At 43.9% G+C, this 11512-nt stretch overlaps 1 protein-coding gene across 5 annotated transcripts in view; it reads left to right on the top strand.

Moving 5' to 3' along the window:
- Positions 1 to 4850: 4850 nt before the first annotated feature.
- MBOAT1 (membrane bound O-acyltransferase domain containing 1) overlaps positions 4851 to 11512 on the top strand; it is a 53656-nt gene continuing 46994 nt past the window's right edge. For 2 of the 5 annotated variants that reach the window (XM_061449575.1, XM_061449572.1), the window contains exon 1: positions 5171 to 5370. In XM_061449575.1, the coding sequence (XP_061305559.1) occupies positions 5281 to 5370 (90 nt within the window). In that variant the 5' untranslated portion in view covers positions 5171 to 5280. Of the gene's footprint in view, positions 5371 to 5577; positions 5767 to 11512 lie in introns of those variants that run through there. The other 3 variants (XM_061449573.1, XM_061449576.1, XM_061449574.1) reach the window with 3 other exon arrangements.

Genomic DNA, 11512 nt, shown 5'->3' with positions numbered 1-11512 from the left:
TTATGAGTAACTCTTTTTAAACTTTAATTTTTGAAATTTCTGATTTTTTAAATCACAAAATTTCCTTCCAGGTTTTTAGTTTCTGTAGAGAGACTTTAAATCCCAAAATGTTCCTGAATCAAGAATAGTAGAGCTCACAAGAAGATCTGATATAAATGATCTTCTTTTTAATTCACTAGTAAATGGAAAAAAATAATCCTTCTATATTTATGTGTATTTACGTGGCCTTATGACTGCTGGTTTTATTAAAGTTCCCTCTCAGCAGCAGGAAAAGAAACCAGGCTGCAAAATTATCTCAAGTCTAGACACAGAGGGCCTCATGTTGGTAGAATGAATCACAAGCCATAAAGTATACGTTAACCTCTGTTCACTGTCTTCTATTGTCTTTAATTTTGCATCGATAGATCCTAATTCACTATTATTTGAAAATATTAAACATCAGTATTCAATGGTCTCTGAAACCTTCTTTAGCAGGTAACATTCCCTTTCAATAATGGTGAAGGCCATCAGTGCTATGACTTTATAGCCATACGGATGTGTGGATGCTACCTAGAAAAAAAAATACCCACTTTCTCCCTCAGTTGCTCAGCTTTGTTTCTTGCAGTTCTGTGTATCTTCTAGACCTGCAGTTCATCCACAGGCCGCCATGGTCCATAGGCCTGAGTTTTCAATGTCAAAAGAAATCAGGATTTGAAAAGAAACACATTCTCCTTCATTCTGAAACAAAAGGAGCACAGGAATAATTTCTAGCTCATCTCTGGGGGGTTTCATTCACACATGCAGGATACCTTATTGGCACGTTCACACCATTATTTCCTTAACTGCATGGTTTCTCCCCCCCCCCATTTTCCAGATTTTGAATAATCCTTTCTGGATTCTTCAAAAATTACTGTTAGCAAAGCCAGAATTTAAAATACCAGTGCAAAGATAAAAGGGTCTTTTTAGTGGCAGACTAACATTTCTACTGATGAGATCATTCTAGACGTCTTACAACATTGCTACACTGTGCTTGGGTGCTACACTGGCAACCTTCATTCCTGCATTTCCTAACTATTAAATGACTGTGATTTCTCCACATCATCTGGTGAATTGTCTTCTACTGTTTAAACCATGAACCAAAACCTTCCACTGAAGAGTAATGCTAACCATATGGAACTGTATCAATCATGCATGGTCAGAGAATCACAGAGTAGCACTCACTTCTGTATGCAAACTGGTAGAAACTCTACAGCAAACGATTAAGTTAGCAGACACACAGGTAACTATGATATAAGGGGGAAACCACAGCCATTGTACAGAAGTTACACATCACAAATCCATTAGAGTTCTCTGAAGACTAAGGGTGATCCTGTCCAGAGGGTTTCCAGATTAGTGGGGGTAAGGTTTTGTACCCACAGAAATTAAATAGTCACAGAATAGTAGGGAATGCTGTCTTCTGCATTAATAGCTGTTTAAAATGAAAGAAATAAAGGATGAGAATAAATATTGAGTTGGAAATTAATATGACGGAAACAGAACACATTAAGTTTTTGGAAAATGAGATGAGAAGACAAAATTAGCAAGGATATGAAATAATTCAAGATGATCAAAGCTTCATTATAACACTATAACACATTTCTTAGTGTTGTATTGTGGGGCAATTTAAAGACTGCTAACATTTAACACTGATAAATGCAAACAGGGAAAAGCATTAGGCTGTAAATTACCTATTACCTTTGACTTTGAATTTACTGGAGATGATAGTAGGAATTCTTGGTAAAGAAATAGAGAACACAACATTATGTTACTATGTAAATCTATAGTCTTTCCCTTTCAAAAACAGAAACAGAAATCTAAGATGAAAAGGTAGAACAAAGATACCAGTAACTTCCACATAACGAGAGATTAACTAGGCGCCTCAGTGAGGTCAAGAGACAACTTAGGGTATATGAAGTTATAAATAGCATCAGGGAGGTGATTAAGCAATGATTACTCACTTATTTCTCACAGCACAAGAACAAGGCAGCACCCAATGAAATTACGAGGCAGCTGCTTTAAAACAAACTAAAGGAAGTACTATATCATACAGCACATAATTAAATAGTGGAACTCATGGGATATTGTGGAGGTCAAAAATATAAGTAAATCTGAAAAATATTAGACATGTAACATAGCCCATCAGTGGCTATTAAATATTATATTCCAGATGAAATTTCATTTTGGGAAGTCCCGACTACTATAAGCTCGGAGAGGGCAAAGTAGAAGTATTGTGCTGTGTTTGCTGCATTTCTTGTACACCTTGCCTAAGCATCCACAGTTGTCACTGTCAGAGACAAGAGACCTAAATAACCTTTTGGTCTGACAAGTTATGACTACTTTTACACCTTGTAGGTGGTCCTGCCCTAGGTAGACAAGGGGGCAACAGACAGTGACTTACAATTTTTATGTGCAAATTAGTTTATGAATCAAATACAGCAGTGATACATTCAAGCATGGCAGAGTTTAGGAGAACTTTCTCATCTAGGTGCAGCATACAGTGAATGCACCTTTCCTGAGCCAGTTTGGGTCCAGGAGCATGTTTTCAGTTGCATTTAGCCCTGTCTAATGTCCCTTGGCTCCATGAAGTGCCAGTTTAAGTGTCTTTTATAGCAGGGCTTCCCTTTCCAGGGGCACAGACTCTGCATAACACCCCACGCTTCCGGCTCCCTACATCTGTACTACCCTGTAATCAAACTAGTAAAGCTCCTAAAGAAGGAGGTGCAACAAAGACTGTGCTGAGGAGCCATCAAACCAAGCTTTCTTGCTGATAGCTTGGGTGTGGAGGTGAAATCTACCTTCTTTTGGGATTGTACCAGCCTTCCACGTCTATAAGCTGTAGAGCTGATAGTATTTTGCTTATGTGAGTTAAAGCTACTAGCTAAACAAGAAAAGGAGCACTGGAATTGAGGAATTGTTTTCAACAGTGATAGTCTTCCTCATAATAATTACAGCGTTCTTTCCTCCCCTGCTGCGACTCAGCTTCTCCTGCCCATCTGCCCAGTGTTTTCATCTTGATACTATCTTGCCTTTCTTCTCTTTTGTCCCACCTTGTTCTTGCTGATATGCTTCCACCACCAATTCTGTCCTCCTTACCATAGCTCCCTTTGCTTCTGTTCCTGTAACCAACTTTGCTCTAGTTCCCTTCACCAAGCTTCTTGTGCTAACTCACTTCAAAACTGCCACCTTTCTCCTTCTTGTGCTCTTGCTCCTGGCTTTCTCCATCTGTCCTTTTCTCTTTCCAGCTGCTTTCCAGAGCAGCTGTTTCCACTGCTGTACAAAACCCAGATGGCCAAGTACTGACAGAGACACATGCATGCTCTTCTCAGTTCCTGTGCCTGGAGCCATGTGATATTCCACTCATGTAGTGGCAGAAATAGATGTGAGTCCAGTCATACGGAGGAAATGCAAAAGGCCGAAAAATGCTTATGGTCTTCAGAGATGTTATATGCTGACCCCTGAGTGTCCACATGGGTTATGTGTGGCTTTTTCCCCAGAACTCTGGCAGTTGGTCACTCATAAGTAGTTTCACAAAGACATTGAAAGGCATTTCCTCAATTCCAGGACAACTACCACACCTACGCTTGAAGTCACCATCCCAGAGGTACTAGATTTCCACAGTGAAAACACTTTGAGAATATTTGTAGCTCGTGCGTTTAATAAATCACTTTTATTCTGTTCCCAAAAGCAGGTCAGTGGTTTTAGCCCAAGCTCAGCAAGCAGCCTGCCTGTGGTAGACACAGCCTGTGGAAAGTTCCATGCAGACAGATTCAGGCTGGCAAATTTTAAACTGGAAAGAGGGCCTTCTAATGGAAAATATTAGGAACCCTTATGCATGGCTACCCAGTCCTTCCAAACTGTTTAGTTTCCCTACTTAAAGTGAGTATGTGCATGCATGTATGTACACACACATATATATATATATATTTTCAAACTGGCACACTAAAACAATACTATTTAGAAAATGTTGTTGCTGTTAACTCCTTCCCCACCAAACAATTTTTGCCTGGGGTTTCTAGCACAGTATAAGCAGGACACTTTAAAGATGGAATACTACCCTTTTTTAGCCACTACTACAGTTTCAGCTAACACAGTTGACAATTATTTGAAGAAGAGACAATGATGTGCCTATTAAAGAGCCCAAAACCTAGCCCACAAAGACTCTTTGGGGCATTTCAGGTTTTAAGCATGTCAGCAGCACAAGCTGAACAGAAAGCTTCACAACGTTGCCCAAGCACTCCTTGCAATACAACACAGCATTGTCCAGGGCAAGTGCAAGGATACTCCTTTTGCAGAGATACGGTCTTGGCAGAATACCTTTTGAACGGCGTATTGCACTTACAAGATAAACAGTTCACTTAGAACTCCTACTCCTTTTTCTTCCCCTATCAAAGAAAAGTCACTGTTTCCCCAGATCACATGCATCTGAGTTTCCAGCAACGTGAACTGTAGGCTGAATGCTTGGTGATTCTCCATTAAAAGCATCACTACTTCTGAAAGCAATGGCTGAAAAAACCCACCTCTGTGTTAAAACATACATACTAAACCCATTTTACAGCTGCTTTGGTTGTGAAACTCCAGCTCGCCTCTGCTCGGGACAGTTGCGAGCTGGCACTTTGGCCGCGCAGGTGCCAGGGAAGTTAAATGCTTCTGGCGGAGACGGCTCAGGGAAACCACTTCTAGTTGTGGCTGCTGGCGCGTACCGGGGGGAACCGAACCCCCGCGGTACTGCCGCTACCGCAGAGAGCGGGTGCGCGCACCCGAACCAGGCCCGCCGCTGTCACTGCACGTCCCGTCGCCCCGGGCGCGCTCCCCTCTCTCCTCCCCATGCTCGGGATGTTTTTGACTTCCCGTAAGCACCGCGACGCCGCAGTGAGGGGATGCGGGCTCCCTCAGGGCAGAGCCGTTGCCTTTCAACTTCGAATCCGGCGGGGGCAAACCGCCCTTATAACGGACCCCCCTAGGAGCGGGCTCGGCAGCCTAATCCTAGATCCCCCCTTCCCACGGGGGTGATGGAAGAAGACAGTAAACGCCCCGGGGATACCGGGGGATCCCCCATCCCAGCCCGACGGGGCCCTACAGCGCCAGCCCCGCCCCGCCAGTTACCGGCGGCCCCGCCTCGGCGAGCGCCCCCTGCTGCCCGGCGGGTGGCGCGGCGGGGCGGCGGCCGGCGGTGGCGGAGCGGTGCGGAGCTGGGCGCGGAGGGGCGCGCAGGTGTGCGCGGAGGCGGTGAGCCTGTTCGGTTCGGGTGCGGGGCTATGCAGCATGGCCGAGCTGCTCGGCGCGCCGCACCGTACCACCGGCTCCACCTTGCTGCACCCGCTGAGCGGGCTGCTGGGCATCCCGCTGGACCAGGTGAGGCTGTTTGCCGTGCCGTGCGGTGCCGGGAGCGGCGGGGGTCTCCAGGCGCGGCGCGGCTGTCACTCCTCGCATCTGCAAAGGAGCTCTGGGGCAGCGCGGAGGCGCCGTCCACCGCGGAAGACCCCGGGGTAGGACCGCGTTCCGGAGGCGAGCGGCGCAGAGCGGGGCAAGGTGGGGGCCGGGCTGGGGTGAGCAGTGCAGCTGAGCCGGGCGGGCTGCTCGTTGCTGCACTGAGAGCTCTTTATTTTCCCCGGCAATGCTTTCCTCTTTCTGTGCTCTTACAAGAAGTCGCTGCTGCTGGATGCTGTTAAGGGACGGCGTTGAGCGAGTTGTGGCTAAGTTTGAAGAGTTTAAATAGTCGCGATGCTCGTCCGCCTCTGGGGTACCGCGGTGGGTGTATGGGGTCTGGTAGGACATCGTCAGTTTCAGGCTGCAGATTTGTGAAGGAGGCACAGAAGTCTCAACCTAGTGCAGGTGCCCGGTGAAATTGCAAAGTGCCTGCATGGAGGTACGCAAAACACACGAGCGGGTGGGCAAGCAAGTTTGCATGAAGTGCTTAACAGGACAACATATTTTTGGCTGTGGTGTTGTCAGGTTGTTCGTAGTCTTGTTAAGCTGATCTCACACAGGCAGAAAACGTTGCTCCCCCCCTTCATTGTCTCTCTAGCTGGCATGAGCCTGCTGCCCTCCTGCATTCTTTCAACAACGAGGAAGTCGGGTCTGGAAGTTCATGCTGACCAGAAGTTGTCTCCAACAAACTACTGGGAGGTTGAGCTGTGCTATAAGTAAACCAGGGCAACTGAGACGTGCTGGTAAAAGCCAACAGAAGGTTGAGATTTAACTGCCTTCCTCTGTTTGCAGAGTGGCTGGTGCTGTGTGTCAGTTTTTACTACTGTTTGGTTTTGAAGTTGAGTAAGAAATATATCATTTCCTAGATTAAACCCTACATCTAACTGTGCCAGTTGCTTCTTTTAAAACAGAAAACAGGTTTTGATGCTAAAAAGAGGTCTATTGCTCCATGTTAAACCAGTCAAATAGTAAAGGCCTATAATTATTTATAAGCTATTAATTTAGAAGGTATGTGATTAGCAATAGCTTCTTTTTTGAGGTATTCCGTGCCATGATTGATAAATACAGGAACACTAAACAAACCAGGAATAGCAAACGTTTTCTGTTCCAGCTTATTTGTGATGCCATGGTGTACGTACAGTGTTAGGCTGCCTGGGTCACCAAACTATGAAGATTTGATGGACTTGACCCCCTTGCTAGGGTTTGTTGCAGAACTGCAGCACAACTGTGCTGAAATGCAGCTTTCCTCACATGGAAATCCCTTTCCCCACCCACCCCTACTTAATTATCCCTATGAGAGGATGTTATCAATAATTTAAAAAAGTCTTCCCCACTCCTCTTGCCCCACTGCAATGTGCTGGACCATACCGAGCATCAGGGATTCCTGCTGCCCTGAAGTGGGAAATACCCATATTGCTGCTTGCAAGTGTTGTGTCACTGCTGTCTCCTCAAGTGACAGGAGTTTCAACCCTGACCTGCAGTGCTAATGCCCTTGGAAACAAAATAAAAAGACTTTCACAGGGCTCTTCTGCCAGGTGGGTGGTTACTTTGCTCATTTGAATGAGACAGGTCTTTTGCTGAGGGGCAAAAGTTCACTCACTCGGAGCTCTGCATACGAAAGACTAATTTGCTGGATATGAATCCCACATGGTTTTTAAATGAGTTCCTTATTTCAGTGCCAGCAGGTTCTCTGTGCCTTCCACTCAGTGGCTAGGCTGTGGCGGGGGAGGTAATCTCTGGTTTGTCACTGTACATCAGTGTCCTCGTGCTTGGCCTGTTGAATGGTAGCAGCCCTCTGGTCCATGGGGCTGGCAGTTCCCTGCGGCTGGCCCTGAGCCTCCAGAAATGCAGAGAAGTGCCCAGAGAGCAAGAGGCAAAGGCGCACAGGTGGAGCTTAGACCCTCCGGATCACTGTGGTATGTGAAAGCTGTGTGTGTCTGCCTTCTATGGTAAGCACAGAGAGGACTTGTCTCTTCTTTCTAGAGATAATTTCCCGTGAGGTCTGAGCCATGAGAGGGATTTCAGTCTATGAGAAGGATGAGAAAAAAAGTTGTGCTGAATGTCTGAAAAACTAAAGTCATAATCATTACCCTTTCATAGCAGGGGCAGAAAAGCTATAGTGATGGTCATGGAAGATGTTTTGCCATCAAATAACCAGCTATTGTCTCACTCTTTATGTGAAGCGTGGATGAATATGAAAATGTCATCTTTCACATTGGTGGCTTTTGTTATTTTAAAAATTTACAATTTAGGTTTAAAACCAGCACAGAATTACAAGAGGGTGCAGTTCCTATCTGTGTTGTGTCCCTGGCAGACTGTTCACGTTTTATTTAGTAAATGGTGTACTGCATGAGAACATAGCAATATTTTCTGCTTTAGGTGTTAAAATAATCCTGTCATTCCAGTGCATATTTGCATGTCTCTTTAATGGATGATTTATCTTTGAATTTAGCATTGAAATACTATTTTTTTTTGAGAAGCGCTATATTCAGTAACAAGATTAATGAGCTTGAAAAAGGATGAAAAGATTCTGTGTTCAATTCATCCTCATATCCCAGGAAAGCAGACTTTGAAGTTTAGCTGAATTGTGTTCTAAAAATATCTGGCTAGGTCAATGACACACCTCTGGCAGCATTGGGAAAAAAGTTTTGGTTGTGTTTTTTAACCTCCTTATCATGTACACTCTAAATCACCGATTCTGGAATGTCATCCCTCCAGTATACAATAATATTTTCCAAGGTGTGTATACTTCTTTTGTCACATGCCCTAAATCACCAATTCTGGAACATTATTCTCTACCATAGATCAGTGAGATACGGGAATTTAAACATTAAACTTTCAATAGTGTACTCCCTGTAAACAGAGTATGTGTGCATAAACAGAGCAAAGAAATAAATGTGCTATTATTTAAAGGTATACTAAAAGTAAGTTTAATGGCACTGTTTATCTATGTGGAGTTTTACCATGACATCCTAAGCTCCAGGCATCTCTAGAAGTAATTCACATTCAAAGGGTTAAGCCATACTATTTAAAAGTTTCACTTCTCAAGGTTCTTTTGCAGTACCCCTGATAACCCAGGTTACCTATTGCTTAGAAGTAGCAGCTCAAATGTAGACGGTCAACTACCATACAATAGACCTTACATTTTAACAGGCATTACCCTGACCTGTGCCAGACAGTACCAACTCTGTCGACTTTCAGGGAAATATGTGCTGTATTTAAGGAGACTCTCTCAAAAAAAAATATGTGGGCATCTTCTGATGTTTCTACTGGAGAGCTTTTAACTTCAGTATTTTCATTGATGAGGCCCACCATGTTCCTCCAAGGGAAAAAAAATAACCATTTAAACTCTTATTTTTGCTGCTTTTCCTTCTGGTTGTATGTCTTATTTTGCATTTTAATTCTTTCATTGGAGCTGGTCTGCATGTTTATATTTTGGCAGCAGTTTAAATAAAGCACTAACTCTGGGGAGGGACTGTGCGACATGCCTTCGAGTCTTGAGATAGTTGAAGTATGAGTGATGTCTTCCCACTGTTCCCTGAGTTTGAATAGCTCTCTGCCAAAAACATGCTGTTGAATTAGTTTAAATCTCATTTTACAAAAATCACCATGACTTCTGTTCCCCAAATCAGGGCTTGTGTTCTTAAATTTCACATTTTCCAGCTCTCTTGTTGTCCGACTTCAGTTTTACTTCTATGCTTTCTGGTTTAGTTAGTCAGCAGATGTGTTAGTTCCAAACCTGTTTACATGACTTTACTAATAATTTGGGGGGGGGCAGTGAAAAGCCAAATAAAAAAATTACCTTTCTAGGGACTCCACTAAGCTGGGGATTTTGAGGTTCCTCTAATGGCTGTCAATAGAAGCATTAGAAAATGTAATGCTGAGGAAAACAGGTAATCTGTTGTAGATTGGAGCAAGATAACCAAAGATAGAAGTTCATTCAAGACATAAGTGGGGCTAGTATCTGATTTTTACTTGAAAAAAGCTACTCTAAGGCAACAGCAACAACTGTCCATGTTTGGTATGAACTATTCTATGGTTTAATTTCCTAATGCCAGCCATTTTGCAATTGGAAATTCAATGTTTTCATTTTGAGTTGCAGCAGATTTAGAGCTTACCTGCCTGACAACCTCAACTGCAAAAAAGTAAAGCTGTGTGACTTTTAGTTATTTGAGAAACAGTAAGAAAAATGAAATTTGAAATCAACATCTCAAAATGCATTTATAGAAAGCTATTACTTAGGTTGCCAAAACCAACTTTAATTTTGATATTTTCTGATTTTTGAGTACTCAGATTTTTTTTTTTTCCTTAAAAGAGATCTTTTTGTTGTAATGCCATGAAGGACATGGCATTGGATTTAAAGAACAGAGGCATAGTCTTGCTGACCTTGTTTAACTGGGTCTCTAGTTAAAGAGGTGCCTGCAAGCAGGGCTGTTCACAGCGCTGGTGGGCTGCGTGGCTTTTCTGTGTATTTAGAGCAAATCCACTCTAACCTGGTGTACGTGCTTGTGTAGGGCCCAAATTCTGTATGTTCCTGAGAGAGCCCTGAGACAGATGTATAGTGCTTCCTAAGGAGTAAGGCTGTATCTAAAATATTTGCTTCTGTTCAGGTCAGCTATTACTGACAATTGCAATAATACAAATTTTCCTCTGACGTGGGAACACATGCTGCCTTCTTCAATGTGTTCTTACTCAGTTCGGCACTGCAGTCTTGAACCTTATGGCTGATATGTTGATATTATGGGTGTAAATATTTCCACATCCTTCATGCCTTGAAAACAAAGTCTGTTCTATTAAGTTTTTTTATTTGGCAAGGGACAAAAGTGCAACTGGAATTGGCCACTTGCAATTTTCCCCCTTTTAAGCACTTTCCTTCTCATTTGTGTTAAATGAGATCTGGAAAAATAAACATTGAAGTGCTGCATAAAGTTTTCCAAAACCTTTTCTGCACATTAATCTCACCAGCACTGATTTATGGTGCTCTGCAACCATTTTGAGACAATATGAAGTAGTGACAAAGGTTCTTGAGCTCCAGCCTAGGGGTCTAGGCACTGAGCACAGAGCTGGCTCTGTGCTTTCAGGGGAGCCCCTGATGCTTAGGATTTACTATGCATTGGCCAGCTTGGCACAGTATTTAATGCCCTGGCTGCTCCTTGGCTCCTGTTACTGTTCATGAGAATGGGCAGCTCCTGAGGAAGACTTGCCAGACTGCAAGTGGTGCTGGTAATTGCCGGGCAGGGGAGGCTGCAGTGTTGGCTTGTCATCAGTGCGGAGGTGAATCCAGGCTTTTGCACTTGTCCAAAACCAAATAAAAAATGAGATGTCAATGGGGTGTGTTTCTCTTTGGATTGGAAAAAAAACCAACCCTCTGTAGGTAATCTAGTAATTACAGGTCACCTTGCGGGTACCAATCCTCAGCTCTTGGATGCTCGGGGAGTCTAGTGAGGGTACTTATGGAGAGCTTCTGGAAATTCAGGCTTGCTCATGAAAACATAGCCCAAACTTAGATTCCTACTGTCCTTTACTAATAGTGGGTGTGTTTATGTTAACAAGTTTGGATCAGGAGTGCTCTTTGAGAATTAAACTTGACTTTGCATGCTTTGTATGTGAAGTGGCCTCAGAGCATCTACACAGTGCTGTTCTCTGAGAATGTGAAGCTGAAGGATGTCCCCCAAGAGTCTGCAGTACTTCTGCTGCTGAACAGCCGGCAGCACCACAGCTCACCTTCTCTGAAGTGAGACCCTCCAGACAGCAAGTCATAGGAAAAAGGAGTCCTCATCCTCAGCTGCTTTGCTCTTCAGACCCACTTCTGCAGTACCACAGGGTTTGCGAAGACAAGCATAGGGGAAAATCTCTGACCTCCATCTGGCGATTTCTTCAGAGCATGGCACTGGTTAGGCTTGTTTGGTCACTTCTGACAATGTGGAATCCAGCCTGTTTTATACGGGGCCCAGCTGGGTCAGCCTGTCCTGCTTCTGCCAATGGGGAGAACGGTATGTGGAGAAAAACAGCCCAGGAGAGGCTCTTCGGGTGGTCCTTCCCCAGGGTGAGGTGGGATTTGATCATT

This window comes from Pezoporus flaviventris, unplaced genomic scaffold, assembly GCF_033815535.1.
Source record: "Pezoporus flaviventris isolate CSIRO_AGI_PZ_B2104156 unplaced genomic scaffold, CSIRO_AGI_Pfla_v1 ptg000007l, whole genome shotgun sequence".
NCBI lineage: Eukaryota > Metazoa > Chordata > Aves > Psittaciformes > Psittacidae > Pezoporus > Pezoporus flaviventris.
The sequence above is the reverse complement of the archived record's forward strand: the minus strand, read 5'-3'. Positions and strand labels throughout refer to the sequence as shown.